A 22421-nucleotide genomic window follows, 5' to 3' on the forward strand; every position below is an offset into this window, starting at 1 on the left:
CTGATCTCGTTGATTTGTTTTTGCCAAATAACAAGCATAGGATGTGATGAAGTGGGGCAGTAACTCCTAGCCTAAGCCCTATAGTACAATGGACAACACACAATCAGCTTACAAGTGGAGGAAGAATTTAACTCCTGAGTTACAAAACTAGAAAATTGGGGCAAGGTTTCATTACATGCAATGCAACTTCCCCTCCCCAAACCTGAGGGTTCCACCAACCCTCTGGGGCAGATTGACTACATCCAAGGAGCACAAGGTGGTATAACATGGTTATCTTTCTCCTCACTTAGTCCCCGCAAGCCTGCGAGGTAGGTTATGTTGAGAGGCAGTTACCGGCTTGAGGTCATCCACTGAGTTCTATGGCCACATGGGGATTTGAATGCTGGTCTTCCATGTCCTATTCCAGGGCTCTAACCACTACCCCACACTCTGGCTCTGGATTAGATTAATAAAGCCCAGGAAAAAATACACTTATGGAACTCCTTATATTTAGGAAATACATAATCACCACATTTTAATGACATTATGAGTTGCATGCACACTTTTGCATTTCTTTTCAAAAATTATTTGATTAAAATGTATGGTATTCTATTTTTTGCAAGTAAAAATGTAAATGATTTTTTAAACAAAAGATTTGTTCAATTGTTTCATTATATTCGTAACTGAAAATGTTCTTTGTGTGCCTAACCAGAGCCTCCTGCAGCTGTACACTCTGCTCTTCTTTGATCTCCTAGACCTCTTGCTGAATGTGCAGACTGTGTGGTTGGGTGAGCATTGATGTGCATGTGTGCCATTACCCAACATGCAATGCCTGAGCAGCAGTAGCACATACAGCTGAGGCTCCCATTTAAAAGATGGAAAGGATATTTTCCTTTCAACTGAAGGACAGCCGCAGCAGCCTAGAATATTTGCAAATAAATGTGGAAATGAATTACAGTTCAGCGTATCAAAAACAAAGGAACCTTCAAAATACTCAGTTACACAAGCATGATTATCAGATTCTCGAGTTGATATTTCCTCTTGATTTGAGAGAAGTCGCAAGATAGACACCCTAAGGCATAGAAAAACCACTTGACTACAGAATTCAGATTTATTCTACAATTTTGGATCAATGCCAGTGATACAAGTTGCATGAGTTTCCATTAAATACAAGTTCTATCTTCAGATTCCAATAACTGCATGGTTAGCAAAACATCAATTCACAGTTAATGACACTCATCTGTTTTGGACCATGCTTAAGTAGTACTGGAATCAACAAAGGTCAAACAGCAGGAGCACAAAAGAGCTATGTAAGGAGAGTAGGCATGATGTAGGCATGATAGTGCTATTGCCATCTTCTGGTAGGAGAGTCTCATGGTACTTCTCAAGTCAAAGAATTGAAAAAACCATTCACGGTGTTTAAATTCTCTATTTGGGGATATTTCTGCAATTACAGACTTTTTTGTCCCAAAGCCTGACATAACTATGGAAATTTTAAAATTCCAGGAAGAGAGGACAGAAAAAATATTTTGTTAAATGACCGTCAATCTGGTTATCTGGCTGAATAAGTTTTGATGAAGCCCACCTTTATGGTCTGTATCAGCTAATTATTGCTCAGAAATATCAGTGCAAATGTATACCTTCATGCCTTCACAGCAACAGGATCAAGTAGAATGTGTGCACATGAATCCTGCACTTGAGAGCCTGACCGAAGCATTTCTCAGTGCAAAAAGCTGTTTCAGCCTGGCACCTGTAGTATGCTCTTTGTTGCACAGATGATACTTGAAGATATGTATGTGTCAGTGGTACACTGCCAACAAGGTCATCAGAATTACACTTGCTTGAGGGGCTCACCCAAAAGACACAGTGACGTATTACCAGAGCCATGTTTCAGTAAGTTGACATTACCACAGCAGCAGCAGCTTTTATTATTCATGATTAATTCCAGCTTTTCACATTTCGCCGCGTCCGATCAAAGAGAAAGCTCCTTTTCGTTTAGAAGCAGAATCATTTTGCAACACATAACATGCAGCCCCTCTGAAAAGGCAAGCAGTGGCAAGTTTAAGGATAATGCCTTACATCTACTTCATAGTATTTCAGTATAGATACAGTGGTCTGCTTATCAAGTTTGGGTTGTTGCAGAATATCAATCAATTCACCGGAGAACACTGTGTGAGCATGTAAAGAAGCACATACTCTTGCATCAGGAGAAATTCTTGTGGCTCTCAAACTGCTAGTTCATAGACATGGCTCAAGGTGGGAAACGATCCTTCATGCCAATACACTGTAAATCAGTAATACTAATAATTCTTTCTGGGCATGAAGAGTTCTGAAAACAGGATAAAGTTTCTAACTTACCAATGAATTCCAACAGTTGCCACTAAAAAATAATGGTTTATGGGGTCATAAACCACTGGTTTCTAAAATATCTCAATAGATCTCATCACACACATAATCAAAGCCATTTGCTTGGTCCTAGAATAGACTTCTAATGAGGAAGACATTAAGACAACAAAATATAAGGAGTCTGACTCCATGGACTATATAAAACAAGTTTACTTTGTTTTTATAAGTCAAGTATTTAATACATGGCAGGTACATCTTAGGTAAGAGTGAAATGCTTCCTGTTTGGACCATAACATGGAACAGATTCCACATATAGCTAAAGATATTGTATTTTCACTCTTCAATGATTATCTAGTCGCCAGATACAGCGCTAACAGTCATCAGGAGAGAACTGAAAAAAGCACACGTAAGATTGTTTTTTCCCTCAATAGTATAAAAAGTTATTACTTCTGTAAGCTTCTTAAACTCACTTTAAAAATGATTTTGTTTCACCTCCAAACAAAAGTCAGACTTTAAAAAACTGCAGCAGCACACTCTAGCAGTAAAAAGAAAACATGTAAACGATGGCTGGTAAAAATCCTGCATAAAACTTTGCACTCTTTCTGCCAAAGGTACCTCCTTTAAACACCAAACTTCATAAGTGCATTGGCTGTTGATTTGTAGCTAAACATGGCAAAAAACCCAAAAACTTTTTTATTTTAGCATCTAAGCTGCTTAGGAATTTGAGGCAAAAAAGTCTCTCAATAATATTTAAAATGTTAAACCTGTTTCTAGAAATACAAACAGAATTCAATATAATGCCAGGATACAGTGAAGAAATAACTGTTTAGGTTCTACCCTGTACCATACACTTTTAAAAAACTAGACAAACAATCTTGGATTTTATTAATACACCCTTTTTAAAGTTTTTATTTCTGAAAGCAGCTCCTTATGAAAATCAAAAGCAGTTCCTGAGTAACTGCAGTAAACAGTGTCTTTACATTTATAGGTATAGATATTTGCCACTTAGCTCTTCTGGTTTGGTTCCTTTTAACTTCCTAGTTTTCAAGTTTGACCTCTTGTTTCTTTCCAGAAAGTGTGCAAGTTCAGTTAGCATCGTTTTCAGGAGTCCGTATGATGCTGACTTTCCAGCATTGTCTGTAAGATATACCCCACTGGGTAGCTGCATTCCTACAGCTATTGCAAATGCTTCCCACTCAAAAAATCTGGCATCACTGGGTCTTCACGTTTTCTTCAACATACGCCGAGACTGCCATGTGTGGAATTTATTGTAGGCTGTTTGCAGCATTTCTTCTATGTGATTTATCAGCTGAAAAAAAACAAGGTTTGCAAAAATTAGTACAAAAATATTACTAAGCCAAGGGCTACATTCAATGTTAGTCCTATTAAGGGTGGACCCAATGAAGTTAATGAAAGTGACTTAAGTCTGGACTGTTAATTTTGATCTGAGGAGAACTGAGTTGTATAGAACACCAAGTATTCATCTTCTCTGAGTGCAAAAAAAAAGCAGAATCACACACAGATCAGTGATGGTAAACGAGAAGACTTCATTTCATGAGTCAGAACTTTTTTTTTACTGGTTCTCTATTGCACAATAGAGCACACTGGCAATATATAGCTAACAACTTGAAGGGAAGTTTAAATAACTCACAAAAAAAGCACCTTTAGCCTTATCCTATACAGGTCGTGGCAATGGATTCAGTAAGACCACCCATAGGAAAAGAAGGGTTTGGGCACTTGAGTCATGATCATGATAAAGCTTTGAAGCAGGATAGTGACCACAAGTTACCTTCAGTTAATGTGAAGTCCCTGCTGTTAAAGAGTTGATTGAGGTGCTGTCCATTTTACGACATGGGAGGAACAGGTGGGTATAGTGGTCATTTTCGAAGTTGACATTTAAGAAGGAAGGGGGCTGAGTTACAAGAAATACTTTCATGGTGTTCACTGCCCACTCTAGAAAAAACTGAAAGCCTCCTTATTTCTGAAGTTAATGGTACCTGTTTCATATAAGGCAAATCAATTTTGCCATTCTAGCAATCAGCAATTTATATGAACAATGCACTATGCTACCCTTATATTTCATATTCGTAGGTTGCTTTCCCCCTTACATTTATGCTTAAATACTGTCTTCGAATTTTGTCTTGGAATGGACACAGTTTAGTAACTTGAAATCTTTCCAGATTACTCCTCATTTTCACAACCTGAAAGAGAAAATATCAGAGAACAAACATTTAAAGGAAGCTATTTTGCTTTTTCAAACTTATCTGTTCCACTGGTAGATTTCCACTGTTGGATTTCACCCTAATGCTTGTATCTAATTGTGCTGAAATAACTCTAATCCACTGGAGCATTCTGCAAGTGGGGAAACGGGGGGGGGGGGTTTCACCCCCGCAAATGTCCCTTTTTCTTTTGCACCTCCCTATGCTACACACTACACTATTCCAAAAAAGGGCCCCCAACTCTGAAACAGATGGGGGTAGGGGGGAGGTCACGTCAGGCAGATGGAAGGGGAAAAATATCTGTGAAAATTACTTCCACCTCACACTTTCCATTTATAGAATCTTCCACTGGATCAAAAAACCGTGTGTTAGCAGAGACACATTTAAATAGAACCCTAAAACTTCTGACTGAATGGGAAAGCAGACTACACACTTGTTTTAGCATGTGGAAGTTTCTTTAAAGTTGTTATACTTTAAACTTTCTATAGCATGCCTGATTAAAATACAGAACACATATGCAACGCAAAACTCTTGCTCCTGCACTTATTAATTTTCAAAGTTTCTTTTAAAGTCCCTGAAGACAAAAATCATCTCTTTCGAAATTATTTGAAAAAACCACTGGATTAGGTAGCAAGGTCAGCTGGTACTACATTTGCTCCAATAGCGAACTTTCTTCAGGCTGACATTCCACACACTGCTGTTCACCTGTTGTTGCATGCAGCAGGCCATTCATTATAGAAAGCTTTCATATCAACAGATCTCAGCATGCACATTTCATTACAGAACAGACTGCTGTATATCAATGATGACAGGGATATGCCAAGTCCTACTATAGATCCTTCCTACCTTCTCTTCTAGGAATGGTGTGTTAACCGGAAAGCAGGACCAAAAATGTCGTAACAGCTCTCCTAGTGCCACATACAAGTGTTTCAGCTCAGCCTGAACATCATTTGGCACCATCTCTGCAGTCAAAAACAATGAAGGCAAGTCACATTTATACCACCACCTTGGCTCACAAACTGTGATAGTTGGCAGTGGGCAGAAAATTGTGTTTTTGATATTAGCATCATTAGAGGATCCCACACAGTTAAGGACTAGGCCGGGGGTCAGTAAACTTTTTCAGCAGGGGGCCGGTCCACTGTCCCTCACTGAAAACTATTCAACTGGCCTGAGTTGGGTGGAAAAAGAACTCTTGCCACAGCCAGGGTTGTACAACTGGTCAGATATTTTCAATCTCTTCACCTTAGCTAAAAGAATTGTCCTATAATGCTTACATGACTATTTCACACATTTGATAAGGCATGAGTGACGAAGACATAAAATACTTACGATTTATGGCTTGCTGTGTTCCACCCTGCATAAGTGCTCCTCCAGGTGACAGAGCTGCAATCGTACTACTTGCAGCACCACTTGAGATAACCTTGAAAAAGAGGCAAAATAAAGGTCAGACACCATAATAAAAGAACTTCTCAAAACCTATGGATATTGCTTGAGTCATATGGGCGTAACCATATAGTTATATGCCATATTAATTTTGTTCTAAAGTACAATTATTATTTGGTGTTATATTAAGAATGACAATTCTTGTTATACCCCAAGTGGATATTTATTATATTTATATAACTCAGCCATAACCATTCTTAAAGTGCTTTACAGTACGGTACATACTTTAGCCTAATAGCAGAAGCAGAAAAATCAAGCTGGCTGTCAGAACAAGGGAGAAAAAACACCAAACCAACAGCAAGAACAATCTGTTAAAAATCTAATGTCTGAAAGTGCAGTACAAGAAGAGGCACGTTTTCACTTCCTGCTGCTCAACTGCAAGGTGTGCAGACGGAGAGCTCAAAAAAAATAGCGAATGAATGAACGAGCAAAGCACTATAATGTTTCATAACTGAGCAGTTAATGTGCTAAGGCAGTTAGGTTATGCAATCATGGATCAAAATGGCCTGGTTCCTTTAAACTCAAAAGACTGTCTTCTTCATATATCCCAATACAGTATTGATTATTTGAGTGAACGAAACAATACTAAGTGTACTCCAAAGGCCTTCTGAACAGAGCGTGGAATTCAGCATAGTGGTAAGTGGGGTATGTGCATGGAGAACAAAGCCACTCATGCGATGGGACTTTGCCGCCAACCCTCCAGAGTTGATTTAGGAAGTGTATGGGGTGGGGGCAAAGTCCCATTTCACAAGCAAACCTTGTTCCATGCATGAAACAACCAAGTTGAATCCACCCATATATATTTTCTGTGGATGTCCCATGTTTAATCCTCTCCAACAGAGTCCTGAGTTTATCCTAGAAGTGATTTAATACCTTACATGTTACAACTCTGTAGACTTACAGTAGAGGGCTGTAGTGAGCAAGCAAGAACTGTTGGTGGTTGGGAAGCATTCACATGGAAGAACCACTTGCAAAAACAGGGTTCCATGCCAGACTGTAACTAAGTACAGCCATACTTCGGGTTGAATGTGCTTCAGGTTGAGTGCTTTCGGGTTGCGCTCTGCGGCAACCAGGAAGTAATGGAGTGTATTACTTCTGGGTTTCGCCACTCGCGCATGCGCTCAAAATGACGTCACGCGCATGCACAGGAACAGTAAAACGCAACCTGCGTATGCGCAGTTGCGTCTTACGTTCTATTCAGGATGCGAATGGGGCTCCGGAACGGGGCTTTCTTTCTCTTCCCTTCCTCAACTATACTCCTGCATTTGGTTTTTTTTTGATATTGTAATCTCACCACAGCAGGTACCTGACCAATTGTTTTCTGTAAAGTACCATGCACAATAATGGTGCAATATGAATAATAAAAGGGGGTTACACATGTAGCTTTCGCTATTTGCAAGACTGCAGTAGACTTAATTATAGCTGCTGCAATTATGCAAATCATGACAACTATCAGTTTAAAAACATAACACATTGAAGCTGAATATTCTGTGCTTGTTAAAAATAGTTCTCAAACTATTTTACAATATGCAAAGGAAACATAACATTTGCTCCCCCAAGATTAAGTATGCTGGGCAGCATCAATCAATATCCAATCTTCTAATCATATGGGCAATCAGAATCCAGTTTTGGTGTTTTGTTTTATTTAATAAAGCAACATGCATATCCTACCTGAGTTAGTTTGGGTACATAAGTGTCCATTTCTTCTCTAATACTATACAAAGAATTAATAATATCTTGGCTAGTTGCATATTGCTGTGATTGAATTGGTGTTGGACCATGATAATACCTGTTGACCAAAGGAGAAATTATAATTAAAAATCTGGGAACAACAATCCAATTTCTCAGTGTTCAACCCCACTCTGTAGGTACCTTTGTAGCACCTTTTGTTCTGCTCGAAATGAAAAAATTGTTTTCTTAAAATGCATATTGATTTTCCAGAAAATGAAATCTTCCACTGCAAGGGAACCCAAGTGATTGTGTCTGATTAAGCTGGATAACCAATTAAGTCAATTTTTCAGAAAATACAAAACAAAAACAACAGCCAGAAAAGTGGTGAAGTGAGGAACACATGGGCCAATAAAATATTGCAACCACTTCTAATCCACCTAGTTATCTTAACAAGTGAAAAAGATTATAGCCTAAAACCAACAGAGACTTAGACTTTGTTTAAACCCCCGTGTTTCCCAAAACTTGGGTCTCCAACTGTTTTTGGACTACAATTCCCATCATCCCTGACCACAGGTCCTGCTAGCGAGGGATGGTGGGAGTTGCAGATGAAAAACAGTTGGAGACCAAAGCTTGGGAAACACTGCTTAAGCCCACTGAAATCAATGTGTGAAAAAATGCTTCTCTATGTTGGATTTAGGCCTAAGTGCTAGATTCAACAATAACTGTTAAGTGGAAAGAAAACAGCGGTAAGTATTTTGCAAATGCATGTACAAGAGCATATACAAGAGTTTCTGCAGAGCTGTGTGGTAACATTTTACAGCTACTATTTCACTTCTGCTTATATAAAGCTCTTGCAAAAGCAGAATGTAATATTTGGAATTATTTTCATGTTTCTCAGAGTGTTCTGGGGTATCTTCAGCTTTGCCAGCCCTTCCTTCCCCTTTTTCTGCTGCTGTCTGTTAAACTGTAAGCCCGAGGGCAAGATTCTCATTTATTTATTTTTATAAAAAAACATAATTGAAGGTAATGTATATATAAGCATGCCTCTTTCTCGTTGAAAGCATGATGTACAGAAAAGAGGCGAACGGGGTCAATGATTTTTTGTATTGAACCAAAAGAACCAAACTACTTTATTTGGCCTGCAAATCATACCTATCTGATTTCTTTAGGTTTAGTGCAATAGTTCTAACGCTGTTGTTGTTTTCTAAATCTTCATATTCAATGGACTCTTGCAGCTTTACCTGTAAGACAAGGCATAGTCATGGTACTGTAGAACGAGACACAAGAAGCAGAACTTGGCATAGTCCCATAAGGGAGAAAATTGGTATTCTTTCAGAATCACAAAGGAAGCCTTACCTTTTTTACCGGTGGCTGAAAGAAATCTGAATCTCTGGAATTTCCATCCATACTGCTGGCCTCATTGTAGTGGTCATTCTGTGTGTCTCTGAAAAGCAAGAATTAGGCATTATACTGTGTTCTCTCAACCTACTCAAGTTTAGAGAGATCTGTACAATGGTCAGGATTCAATCCCTCATCTCTATGCACAAGCAAAAAGCATTTATGCAAGTGCACTGTGTCAGGGGTAAGGAGAAGACAGTTTCCTTTGGGCAGCAGCCTCTAGCCCCATGTACACCTCCTTTGATATAAGACAGTTTTAGTGATGTGCCCATCCTGGAACTTTTGGTTTGATGGACAATACATGCACCCAATAAGTAAGTTAATAAAAACTGCCTGAGAGAGTCCCAATGTCAGAGCCAATCTGAGCAGATGTACAAAGGGCATGGTATGACTGTTCCATTTTGATTTCAATTATTAAACATCAACACAAATAGAGCTAGGCTATTTGACAGTATAGACTCGGCTGATTTTCAGTCTAGTTGAAGATCTGTTCTTAGCTGAAACTTACTGTTTTCTGAGCCCAGCTGCAAGGACCATGGCACTGTGATGGTTAAACCGTTTTATAATGGCAGCATTGCTACTCTCTTTTATTGATTTTGTAGCGTTGGATGTGGAAGCCGCCAAGGAAACACCATAACCCTGCAAAGGAAGAGATGATAAAATGTTTGAACAAGACATCCTGCATTTTAAAATATGAAGATCTAAAATCAGATGCTGAACTATTGGCATTGCAGCGTGGTCCAGTGCAGGTTGTGACACTGTAAGAGTTGGTATCCCAATCTTTAAATCTCTTACCTGGATCTGAACAAGAACATAATTAAGACAGCTTTTGCAAGAGAAGCACCATGCTACTAGAGCTCAAATCATTATTGCCCAATGGCAAATGGGCTTTCTGAAACTAGGTAATTGATTTCTTGGCAAGAGCCAATAAGGCAATGATCCCCACTGAGAGGGAAGGCAGGTCTGTCATACTTGCCAGATGGCAGCAGTACACTTGTCATGGCAACCTATGGAACCTGGCAATGTACTAGTAGTGTCCTTCAGGCAAGCAAGAGGCATTATCAGAATTCAAGGACACACTCCAGCCACATAAGTACACGAATGGATGGTGTGAAGAAGGGCTGGTGAGGGACATGGCTACGGAAGCGGTATAGCCCAAACAGAGTCCTGAGAGCCAATACCCTATGCTTACTTGGCATACATATTATACAATTCATAGTTTTAAATCACTCATACTTACTTCATCCAACGTTTTATCTTCCAAGGCTGTTAAATCTAATAAAGGATTTTTCACACCTTGAGACACCATTGTTTTTAATCCTAGGAGAAAGAGGGAAAATTCATATATACTTGGAGGATGATATGCCGTATTGAGATAGGTCTTTCAGCCTAACAGTGCAATCTAAGCTTAGCAAGTGGGGCAAGCAGCCTACAAAAAGAAACACGATTTAGCACTTAACAGATGTGTGTGATTTACCCACTCCCAAACAGCTGGGAAGGCTTGAGCTTTTAGCTTTGCATATAGACCAGGCACCATGGCTTACAACCAGCATTTGTTAACGTGAGCCACCTTCATAAGTCACGGTCTGAAGCTAGCTCATTTAGCAATGAAACATTGTTATAATATATGTGCAATAATTCTAAAAATAATACAAATAAAACACAAAGAAGTGTCCACCTTTCACACATGGTGGTGGAATCCTACCATCTTGGAATGTTAGTCAATAGGACATTGCTGAGTGAACTGCTTTAAAAGTTCAATATCACAAGCTGAAAATTTTAAAAATATTATAATAGTTAAGTACAGTACTCTAGTTTGCTACTCTTGAGTATGGTATTTACAGGTTTTGATTTCTATGTTATTTGGTATAATTACTGAAGCTGACAAACTTGGCTAGAAACCGCAGTGTATTGTCTACAGGTGAAGAAATAAGTACATACCCTTTTCATCCATTTTGGCACATTCTGCAAAAAGGTCTTTTGATCCTGCATTCAGCCTATCCCTATGGAAATAGTGAGACTGGAAGAATCGTGTCCAGAATTCTTTCTCTGTCATATTGTGAGGAACATTTTCTGCGTATTTCAGTTTTACTGTAAGCACGACAAACATAAAACACTTAGAACCGATACTTTATTTTCAAATTAAATAATTTACAATGTATTTATATTGCTCATTGTATCAGATTTCAGGATGATTTACAGTGTATCACAACCGCAAAAATATAGTTCAACATGCAATGAAAAAGTAACATTGAACAGGAATGGAAGAAGATTCATTCAATTGTTTCCAAACATTCTGTTAACAGGACACACAAACAGGATTTTATTTTTGTTCAGAACTTGCCTGATCCTTGACCAGGAGGTGGTGGTGGGGAGAGAAACCACTCCAAACTCGTTGCATGCTCCCACCCCATATCTGCCATTGATGGCAAGCTTGTAACCAACTGCAAGGTTCAAGACACCAACTGGTGGACTCAAGCCACCTTTTGGGAACTACTACATCATGCTGTTTATATATGTGCTTAAATATGTGTAATTTAAATTGACATTGGCCTTGTTTACAACACATACAAATAAATGGAATTTAACTGCTGATCTGTCATCAGGCAGTGTTCTCAGGAAAAACGAGTAGTCTATTAATCTTTCTAGCAATATGGATACACAAATGGTTGGTATATGCTGTTTTATGTGAGCCATTTTCAAATGGCAGGTGAAGGGCCAGATCTCTCCTCTTCTACATTCCAAAGCAAGTGGCCTGTCTGAGGCCAGGTCTATCTTCCTCTTAGCTGTTTCAGATAACTAACATTTAAGTAGAGTGGGAGTGAGAAACAGGAGGAAGAACTTTCATTCTGCTTTCATTCAATCCTCTGGCTCCTTTCAAGAAATCTCCAAATGGAAATTCTCCCCATGTACTCCTGTGCCACCAATTCCCTTGCCCTCTAAGTCTTTCCAAGTCACTTCCAGTCTGGGAAATACAAGAGGAAGAAGTGATCACAATAAATAAAATACTTTTGCAACCCATCAACTAATCTCTTCTGCCCCTTAGAGGGGAATTAAAGACAGTATAGCGTGGAGAGAAACAAAGACCATTCATGTGAATCAGATATAACCATTAATTTAGGCGATGCATATAATTTATAAAGTTCACACAATGGGGAATCCTAGGTTACCTTGGAGAAGCAGAGGTTCCATAAGGACAGATCATTACAGTTTAAACGTAAAATCAATTAATATCATTTAACATCCCACAGGACAAAGATGCAAGGCTGAAAACACCAACTTTTTATGGTTTAAAAGTTTAAAATGAAGGAGAAAATATATGGAAGTCGATATGTGAATTGAAGAGAAAAGTCAGAAAAAACTGCATAGATACCAGGGATGCTACATATGTATATATAAGCTCAGTTTTGAATATATTATTTACCTGCAGGATAAGTTCTAAATATAGATTCAATGATATCTGAAGTCAAATTATATCTGAGACCATTGCATCCATCTGTCTGAGGTCGAACATCAGCCTACAAGAAGATAAATACTGACAATAATTTATTTGAACTTTTGCAAATCATTGTTCAATGGCACCAATGAACTATGTCAATACTATGTGTCAAAATGGCTTGTACACATCCTTATGTCCAATACTTAACCTATACTGAGAAACAGCTAGTTAGTACCCTACGTGTGTAAGCCTCAGTCCTGATTACAGATTCGAGCATAATGAGAGAGGGGACATGAGCCCAAGGCTTATTTCTATACTCCCATGCAGATAACATACACACCTGGACTCAATTGTGGTGTTTAATACTTCCTAGATCAGCATATATGAAAAAAGAGGGCTCAAGGAATGTGAGTGGCTATACATCATGGTAGCTTGTTTGGCGGAAACAAACCACAGGCCTGGGTTCAGGCAACATGACAAGTGAGACTCTGGCTTGTTTCATTTGTGGTTCAGCAGGAGTGCTCTGGAAACTGTTGAGCAGCATGCACTATTGTTTGTTTTAAACTATGGTTTAACATATGTGGACAGGATCATTGAATTGTCAAAAGCCCAAGAGAACAGGACAGACTTAGCCCAGTGCCTGAAAGTTTCCAAAAATGTGCTAAGCTAACATGCCTTTAGAAGTTCCAAAGCTTAGGTGGAACCAGAACAAAGACCCTCTCCTTGATGACCCATTTGTCTAATCTATGAAGGCAGGTATACTGGAAAAGGGTCTTCAGAGAACATTTTAATTAATGGGTATGTTCATGCCAAAGAAGGCAGACCTTCAAGCACTCCAGTTCCAGGCTCTTCAAGGCTTTAAAGAACAAGCCCAGCATCTTGAATTGAGCCTGGAAAAAATGGCACTGTGACTTAAAAAAACCCAGCCCTTGTGACCTTAAAAGAACAGTCCAAGTTACTTGAAGAACGGCCTGCATCCATATCAGCTTGCTTGCACAATGCAGGCTGTTTTTACCTGCCCAACTGTGAGAGCAGTTAAGACTGGCAACCACTAGACAGCAGATTTGAGAATACCATATCATCTGGATTCCAGCAGTCCTTGTTGTGAAAGGTCTATTGGAAAGCTCTGAAAACACACCTGTTTCCTTTGGTCTTCCCTTGAACTGCTCTTGTTGAGGTACTGATGGTTTTATTTCTATGTTATTCTTTTTAATTTTTTAAAAATGGGCTCTTTTCTTGCTTACTTTATTTTATTAATTGTGTTTTGTTGTATGCTTTCATCTTGTAAGTCACCCTGAGAGAACTTTTACCCTTAAAAGAAGGCTAAAAATATTTTTAGATTAAGAAACCCTCAATAAACATACCAGAAAAGCTGCAGAAATGCCCACATCCTGCTTATTAGATGCAGTAGAACTGTCCACAGAATTCATGCTTAAACGGTTGGCCCAGAACTCCTCAGCACTGATCACCTGACTCACAACAAGGTCTTTATAAAGTTGAAACAAAACAGGATCTTCTTGCAGCATTCTGGCAAGAGAAGATTAAAAATTGTTCAAAGTGTTTAATTGCAAAGATAACTTACTGGATTCTAGAAACTAGTGTTTATATGCAAGCTACATACAAGCAAATGGCACCTATGCTGTTTTGATACTCAAATTTTGATTTACAAAAGTGGTAAGTTCATGAAACATGAAAATTACTACACATACAATTAAATTTTTTTAACCGAGGTATATCAATTCAAAACCAACTGTACTATATGAAATAATTATATAAAAAATTATCTAATAGAAGAGGAAGTGAAGCAGTTTTTTTTGTGATCCTACTGTCTCATGCAGTGTCCTGCACCCCTCTTCCAACTTCGTGACAGAGGACTGGAAGACCCAACAGGACAGACTGGGGAGGTGTGGATCACTGAAAACTGATTCCTTATCTGTTTTACTAAAGCTTCCTTTCATCATCAGATTACCACCCCATCATTTTTTTCAATTGTAATTGCACTTTTAGAAACATTAAACAACATGCTTTTTCCTTTTAGAGGTAAGCCCTACGTATGAAAAAAATATCAAGAATGTTAACAGTTACTTTTACAAAGAAAGTATTTTTATGCTACACAGGAAACCTAAATGTGCAGAGCAATCCTCACATGTGCTCAGGAGCATGTGTGTGTTCAATGGGGCTCCCTCTTTAGTAAGTTTGCTTAGGATTCTTAGGACTGAAGCCTTAGATTCTGGAGAACTGAAAGTTCTGAAGGGACACACACAATCTTTTTCAAAAGTATTGTTTTCCCCATCTTAACCAACTACTTTTTTATAGAATTACTGCAAAGTTCTGTGTATGTTTATGTAACAGCTGCTTTTTACCACTTGGGATTGTGGAGCTTCCATTTTTGGGGAGAACAAGTTAGAGCAGTTAAAGTGATTCAAGACTTCCATCTGCACCATGGGACTTCTTTCCCCTCTCCTTGTGAGCCCCTCTCAATCGGCTCGGGAGAGTTGGGGAGCCCCCAGTAGAGATTTAGGAGTGGGTAAGAGAGGAGGTCCTACTGTGCAGAAAGAAGATCTTGTTCTAATTGGGAATGTTTCAATGGAAGCAATTCCATGACATCTAATACTTTATTAAATCAATAAAACGTAGCCCAATGAAGGCTACTGCAATTCATTTTATGCCAGTTTCAGCATACATACCCTTAATACAGAATTTACTATTTACTAATATGGAAACAGCTCAACAACTATGAAGAAAAGCTCCACTTCTGACAAGTTAGAGGAGTATGCCTCACTCCACTCGCACAACATCTATGCACCTGGAAATCAAGCCAGGCTACTGTTACAATTAGGGCCAGGAGCTCCCAATGCCTTAGCCATAATGGATCTGGCACAATTACAAGACAGTTTAACGAATTACCAAAATTGGTTTACACTGTAAGTAAAAGACACAGGGACATTCTTTACCTGTTTTTTTCCTCAAGTTCTTTATTAGCTTTCCTCTTGAACTTGGGCAGTAACTGCTGAAGGAGATCCTTTACTGCATCTCTCTCTTTCACTGCTGTGCTCTCATTAGAAAAATGGAAGTTGGTTGTGTCCCCTGCATGTAGTACCAACTGAAGCTGAATCTTAGCTTTTCCTTCAGGACTGATTTTCTGGCCTAAAGAATATAACACAAGTGCTCCCCAAATAAATATGTGCAATAACAATAAATTTTCAGCTTGTATGACTTTTCTAATGCCACCTGGAACACTGATTAAAACAGAAGAGTGGCACATAAAATTCAATTCAATATCTATTTACAGCAACCATTCACATAAACAGCAATGAGGCCTGACTGACACTCAGTGGACAGATGTCTCTCACTGCACTGTTATCCTAATCCCTTTAGAGGACAGGCCTGGGGCACATGCTCTAATCCAGAGGTTTTCAACCTTTTTGAGTCCAAGGCTCCCTTAACCAACTACAGTCTTTCTGTGGCACCCCTGTGGGGCTCAGGAGCCCAGTTATATCACCCCTTTCGCAGAGCTGGCAGCCTCTCACCCTTTTTCAAACACCCTCCCTTGTGGAGTGTTCCCTCAGCCTCCTTTCCCCTCTCCTTGGGAGTCCTCCGGTAAGTTGCCGTCCCTGGTCTCTGAGCTCTCCCCCCGCCCCGCTGCTCCAGAGAGGTGTCTCCCAGAGGCACCACTCGCCTCCAGAGCTTATAGCCAGGGCTGCTGCAACAAACAGCTGTGCAAGCCTTTGGAAGGCAGAGACACAAGAGGGCATCAGAGGAGGGAGGGAAGGAAAGAAGGACAGAGCCTGACCATCATTCAAGGCACCCCAGGGTGCCATGGCACACTGGTTGAAAACCACTGCTCAAATCCTTCCTATGTACAAGCCACGAACTCTTCTTAATAAATCACAGCATCTCCCCATATTTATGTTATTCCACTTATCACTGGGAAGACCCACAGGTTTTCTCCCAATAAAGACAATTCATTTCTGAAAGCAAAAAAATCGCAAACAGTAAGGAGCAGTTCTGTAAGACAGTAACGCTAGCCAGTGCAGCAAAAGTTGGCAGGTTCCAAGAAAATAATATCTCCACATAAGGTTGCTGTGGAGAAACAGCTAGAGTTCTGCACGTCTTATTTTTTCAAAACTAAAACAACAATGCAATATCCAATGAGCGTGATGACTCAAACATGTTTAGGGAGGTTTGTTTATTTAGCCCCCATCCTGAACTCTTCAAACAGAACAGCTAAGCATTTAACATTTATATTCAACCAAACAGTTACCTGATGAAACAAGTGTTAGGCATTTCACTTACATTTTATATCTGCATACATATGGCTGATTGTGAATCGGTCTTTGCCCTCAGGTGCCCAGGCTATTCTTTCAGCCATGAGATAAAGAGCTCCGTCCTGCTTCTTTTGACGCACCTTCTTTACTATTAGTAACACTTCTTCAGATGATGTTGCCATAATGGCTACAGAGGACTGCATTTTAAAAAGAAAAACTTATTTCAGCATTATTTGTTTTCCATAGTTTCACATTTGCTTTAACAATTTAGAAGCTTCCACCAGTGGGGCAGCTAGCAGCTCCTGCACCTGGGACAAGCCACCCATGGGGGTGGGGTGAGCCAGGGCAGGGTGCGCTGCACGGAGCCTCCAAGGAGTCCACCCGCCATCTTCCCCTCAGCTGTAAGACGGCTGCCGTTTTGGGTAGCACAGAGCCTGCAGGCGCCTGAGCCACCACGTCACTCCTAGGAGAGATGCGTGGCTCAGGCCTCACACTAAGTGCCGCCCCCATGGTGTGGTGCCCAGTGTGCCCTGCCCCGCCCCCCGCTACGCCTCTGGCTTGCACTGGAAATAGGAGATTCATTGCTGGTTGCTGTTAATACACTTAACTGGCTTGCAGCCATTCATCAGGCAAATTTTTTTTTGGGGGGGGAACTAATAGCCCATTGTCAAATGAGCAGTGAATTGTTTATTGTTTCTACCAATGAATATAATGACCCAGGAATTAAACAAAAATACTGATTATAGGCACATGCTGTACTTTTCCGTGTATAAGACTAGGGTTTTTTTTACTTTAAACTAAGGTTAAAAATCATGTCCATTTTCTAAATTTGGGGTCCCCAAAAGTAGGGGGCATCTTATACACACAAAAATACGGTAAGTCTTTTGACACCAGCATCTTCCACCTCCCTTTGTTTTGTTTTCCCTGCCAGAAGGCAGAACAAGACAAGCCCAAGCTCTCTCCAGTTTGAATTATATTTGAAAATTCAAGGAACAGGCTATCACATAGATACAGGTTGTAAGGTGGTCAAAGAGTTTACATTTTATTGTTATTTGTGCATTTTGTTTTCTGAATCATGAAAAATGAAAGATAACCTTCTATTCTCCAGACTGGAAGTGGAGCAGACAAATTTAAGATTTTGGATGCAAAAAAACCAGATTGCATTTGATGATGTCTGAATGGAATTCTACTCACACAATAGGACTTTCCTTCCCTTTCCCCCCTCTGCTGCCCACCAAATAAGGCTCCTCCAATCATCAAGAGAAGATTTTAAGTGTATGCATGCACTGCTGGTGGAAAGAACAGTAAGGAAAAGTCCTGTTGGGCATCAGGAATTCTCTTCCACTATAGCAAATTGGTCTGCTATAGTAACATGTAGGTATTCCTGTTACTGAATCACATTAAAAGCTACACTTTCAATTGCTATAGTGGGCTAACATCATAAGAGCTATGTTGATTAAAAACTACCTAAAAACATGAAATATTAATGTTGATGGTGAAATTCAACATTATGCTATTACAATTATTTCATTTCCGCTTGCCAGATGGAGCAATCTTCCCTCTCCTCCCCTGCACACTGTTCTGGGGGCTCTCTCAACCCCCTAGAGCCAATCTGAGTGGGTGCATGGAGAGAAGAGAGAAGTCCCTTTGCACTTGGAAGGCTCCTGTGGGCTTCTGTTAGTGCAACTGTTTACTGAATCTGGCCCAAAATGTATGGAAATACAGCTATGACCAATCGTCCAAAGACATAATTCTGTCTGATCTGAAAATGAGGGGAATCAAGTAAAGTCCAATGTCAATTGATCTCCCTAAGCCTTTATATTGTCCAACAGATTATGAAACTTGCCAAAAAGTGCTGGGAGAGTGCCATCTAGTAACCTTTTAAAATGCACTCTTCCTTGCTGAATGATCATTTAAAAATTTGACTGTTTCAGTTGGTGGTTCCATTTGCTGAATAAGCCCTTTATCTATCCCAAACCACTTTGCAATGTATACTGTAAAATATACTATATAACATATGAAAGTGGAATGCTCTTTCCCTTCCTCCTCCCTGCAAACCCATAAATTCTCTGCAGCGGGTCCAGGGTCCTTGCATAGACTTCCTAGAGGAGACCTGCAGGGAGGATGCAATTATTTGAAAACTGATTCTAACTCAATTTCACTGGGTTCTGCATATTCCAGATACTAGTCTTCAAAAAAAGAGATAGGGACTAGTAATTCTGCCACCCCTCAAATAAAAGCACCAAGCTTTAACTGATTAGCTAGCAAATGCTGCAGATTACAATCAGCCCTGAAAGGGGCTGAGTAGGTTACAATAAACACAAGCCTGAGTGTGGCAACCACATGTCAAGTTCCCCTCTCCAATTTCCTGGTGTAATCACACCTTGCATTTCCCCATGCCTCCTTCACACTGTTGATTGCTTCTGGTGGGATGTGGGCAGGGAAATAAACAATGTGAAGATATGGAAACACAGCTATGTTTCACTAAACACTATAGAGAAGTGGAAACACGTAATAAATAAGTGGCAAATTTGACAGGGTTGTTGGTTTTAAAGATATTTCAGAAATCTTAAAAGAGAGGCTCACAGGTGTAGGCAGTTCCTGAAACAACCAACAATTAAACTTTCTTTGTTACATTTACTTATTTTAAAAAGTTCTTAATTGTTTTAAATAGTTTTTTACTGATAATTTTAATATTTCTTGTAAGCCACTTAGAGATTTTACTACAATCAAGTGGTATATAAATTTTGTTTAAAAAAACAAACAAAAAACTAGGTCCCAGCAAATCATTTGGTTAAAGGCTAGAACCAGCACTTTAAACTGAACCCAGAAGCAAATAGGCAGCCCCTTCAGTTAACATAAGATCATAGTAATATGCTCTAATCTCTGGGCTCCACTTAATGAGTACTGCATATATTCATAATGCAATTATCAGCCAAACACTTCACAAGCAAATGCTGTTAGAACTATGATAGAACACCAGAGAAGACTAATTCTTCCTAAATTAAATGAACACCAATAGCACAAAAAGCAAAGACTACTTTTAATAACTAGCCTAGCTTATATTTCAATAAAAGATTTCTGAAGGTTGGTTTGGCCAAGTTCAATATCTTGCATGGATATCCTTTTTGTGCTGGACTAGTATGGCTTTTTATACTGCCCTAGGAAAAAGGTCAGTCAGTTTAAGGTTTACTGCTTGAACAGGAAATACTTCCAACTTTAGAACTGCTCTATTAATCCATACAACATTAGCATATTTGTTAATATACTCATATTATGACTGCTTAGAACAGCTGGCAATAGACAATGAAGTAGTTCTGTTAGTTCAAGGATTTCTGTTTCTGCAGTGGAACACTCACACCGCCCCTATTATTCAAGGTCTAAAGTGGGCTTGAATTCTTCTGTTTGCTTTGGATGCAGAACACACGAGCCAGTCTTATTTTCAATCTTCTAAGCTATGGTTTTGAAAGACAAAACATTATACTTCAACTAACCAAAGGTAAGAAACTGAATGCATCTCATTTATATTGCCACACAATGAACATGTCTATCCTGCTGTGTGTATAGACTCCAAAGAACCATCACAGACACAAGGAAATATACGCAGTGTCATTGTTTTGCCTGTGGTAGAATTATTTTTAGATGATGTAAACTGGATACAGATGTAAACAGAAGTCCTACTAAGGGGAAAAAACCAACCCTCACCTTGGACCAAGTCATTATTGCCCAGCCTTCTTCTGCTAATGTTAGAATGGCACAAGCTTTTTGCCTATCTGGTTGTAAAAGAGTGCTTAGCTCAAGTTGTCACTCAGTATTAAAAAACTACCAGTTATCAAACACTCAGAAATTTTGTATAGATGGGTAAATGTAATTAATTTTATTTTGTAAAGCATTCACAGAGCTGAGGGAAAGCCGATTGCAGCTGTGTGTATTCTTTCAACAGGAAGATAATAAAGGACTATCAAACTCATTCTTAACTTTCATCAGAGATTTGTTCCCACCGTCTCCAATGTGTGTTCAGAGAAGCAAGCATGTACAGTACTGACTTTTGCATAAAACACTATCTAACTGACTAACGTGGTAAAATACACCCAGCTTCCAAATCCACTAAGTTTTCTTTCACATTATTGAAGGAACTCACAGCTGAAGGAATAATCACATCAGTGTTATCTCACCAATTCCCTACACAGCCTACCTACTAAAGCTTGGTAAATCAAAGTACTGCCCCATGACAAATAGGATATACGTACTAATTTAGAAGAGAGCTGTGTGCCTCTCTCAAATTGTGTTAAAACGTCAAATGCTTTGTTTCAGGCACTCAGCTGTAATGCACTAAAGAACCCTGTAATAGAAACACCAAGCACTTTACTTTCTTTACTCTGCATTTTAAAAGTGTGCCTACGCATGATTTCTAGTGCCATCGAGAACTTAGCAATATAATATTATAGGAAACAGTAATGTGGGTTTTTAAAGGTTATTTGTATTGTACTACCAGCAAAGCAGAACTCATGCACATGCATCTTCCAACATCTAAACAATACTTCTATTCATTCAGAAGACTCTGCCTTCCACATTTCTAGGCCCTAGTTTCTGGAAGAAAAGCTTCAGCATTCCAAAACTGCACTAGCCCTCTCCCATCCCTTCCAAGTTATTAGCAAATCCTTCCATTGCACTTATAGCACAATTTTAGAATAAAAGATTAAAAAGCACGAAAAGCAAACATACAGACTCAAACCAAAACTTTGCTGCTCTGTAAAGATATACCACAGCACTTCCTAAAGTAGAGGTAAAAACACTCAGAGAAATACAAATATTATTTGGAAGGACTGACAGGTACGAAAGCGGAACCCATGCTTCCTCGCCATGCGCAACTATATCCATATCCTATGGCCTTGCAATAAGCAGGCTTTCATGAAGAGAGGAAACCCAGACCAGTATTAAAGATTCATTACCCGCTTCCGAAGAAGCAAAAACTAGTGAGACGGGCCTCCGAACCCGGAACCGTTGAATCCGTCAGGCCCCCTACCGTGAGGGGTAACTACCGAGGCCCTGGACTTTCACTCCTCGCTCCTCCTGCTCTTGGCGGCATTCACTGAAGTCCTCAAACCCTCACTCCAAACGGCGGACAGCACGGAGCGCCAACGACGCCTCGCTCCCGGCTTGAAGGGCTCGCAGCACCGCCGCCTCCTCCTCCTGGGCCATGGGGCGGCCAAGGAGCTCGGCAGAGAAGGCACACGTGACCGGAAACAGTTAGCTCACGCACGGCAGAAGCCAGACCGCATCACGTGACAAAAGGAGACCACTACTCCCGCCGCCGCCATGCCACTTACCCACGTCACGTGACGGTGCCCGTCAGCCACCTGGCCGCTTCCCTGGTCACGTGAAGGCCTGCCCGCCCCGCCGCGGCCATGACACTGTCCTGAAGGAAGGGTGGGGGGGAAGGGGGAGGATGACGACGAAACAATAACAACGCAGTTACTCTCGTTTCATTCCTTACGAGTCCGCCACCGGGTCTTGCAGATGTGAGGAACCCGTTCCTTGCCCCGCCCGTCCTCCATTCCGTACGTGCCGCGGGTGCGTTCTAGGTCGCCGGCGCCGCCGCGCTGAGGGGGGAGGGGGCTCTTGCCTCAGCAACGTCCGAAGGGGGGGAGGAAGGGG

The 22421-nt window shown here is 40.1% G+C and overlaps 2 protein-coding genes across 7 annotated transcripts in view; one reads left to right on the forward strand and one right to left on the reverse strand.

Moving 5' to 3' along the window:
- Positions 1-1076: 1076 nt before the first annotated feature.
- Positions 1077-22399, reverse strand: GTF2H1 (general transcription factor IIH subunit 1; the record flags this gene model as incomplete). Of its 5 annotated transcripts, none has more annotated exons than XM_083590117.1 (15): positions 1077-3634; positions 4434-4526; positions 5391-5506; positions 5874-5964; positions 7659-7776; positions 8811-8899; positions 9015-9102; positions 9565-9695; positions 10297-10376; positions 10998-11147; positions 12481-12574; positions 13860-14022; positions 15450-15642; positions 16792-16960; positions 22261-22399. In XM_083590117.1, 14 exons carry the CDS (start codon positions 16943-16945, stop codon positions 3548-3550), a joined length of 1647 nt encoding a protein of 548 aa, XP_083446243.1. In that variant the 3' UTR covers positions 1077-3547. The 5 variants fall into 5 exon arrangements, with proteins under 5 accessions (XP_083446243.1, XP_083446242.1, XP_083446241.1 ...); XM_083590116.1 differs by having other exon boundaries at positions 22094-22368; XM_083590115.1 differs by lacking the exon at positions 22261-22399 and adding an exon at positions 21716-22043.
- The window catches only part of HPS5 (HPS5 biogenesis of lysosomal organelles complex 2 subunit 2), a 28954-nt gene continuing 28674 nt past the window's right edge, over positions 22142-22421 (forward strand). The window contains exon 1 of one of the 2 annotated variants that reach the window (XM_083589413.1): positions 22142-22324. The gene's annotated coding sequence lies outside the window, so the exon portion shown is untranslated. Of the gene's footprint in view, positions 22338-22421 lie in introns of both variants that reach the window. The other variant, XM_083589414.1, reaches the window with a different exon arrangement.

Source organism: Podarcis filfolensis (genome assembly GCF_964270895.1).
Source record: "Podarcis filfolensis genome assembly, chromosome: 1".
Classification (NCBI taxonomy): Eukaryota; Metazoa; Chordata; class Lepidosauria; order Squamata; family Lacertidae; genus Podarcis; species Podarcis filfolensis.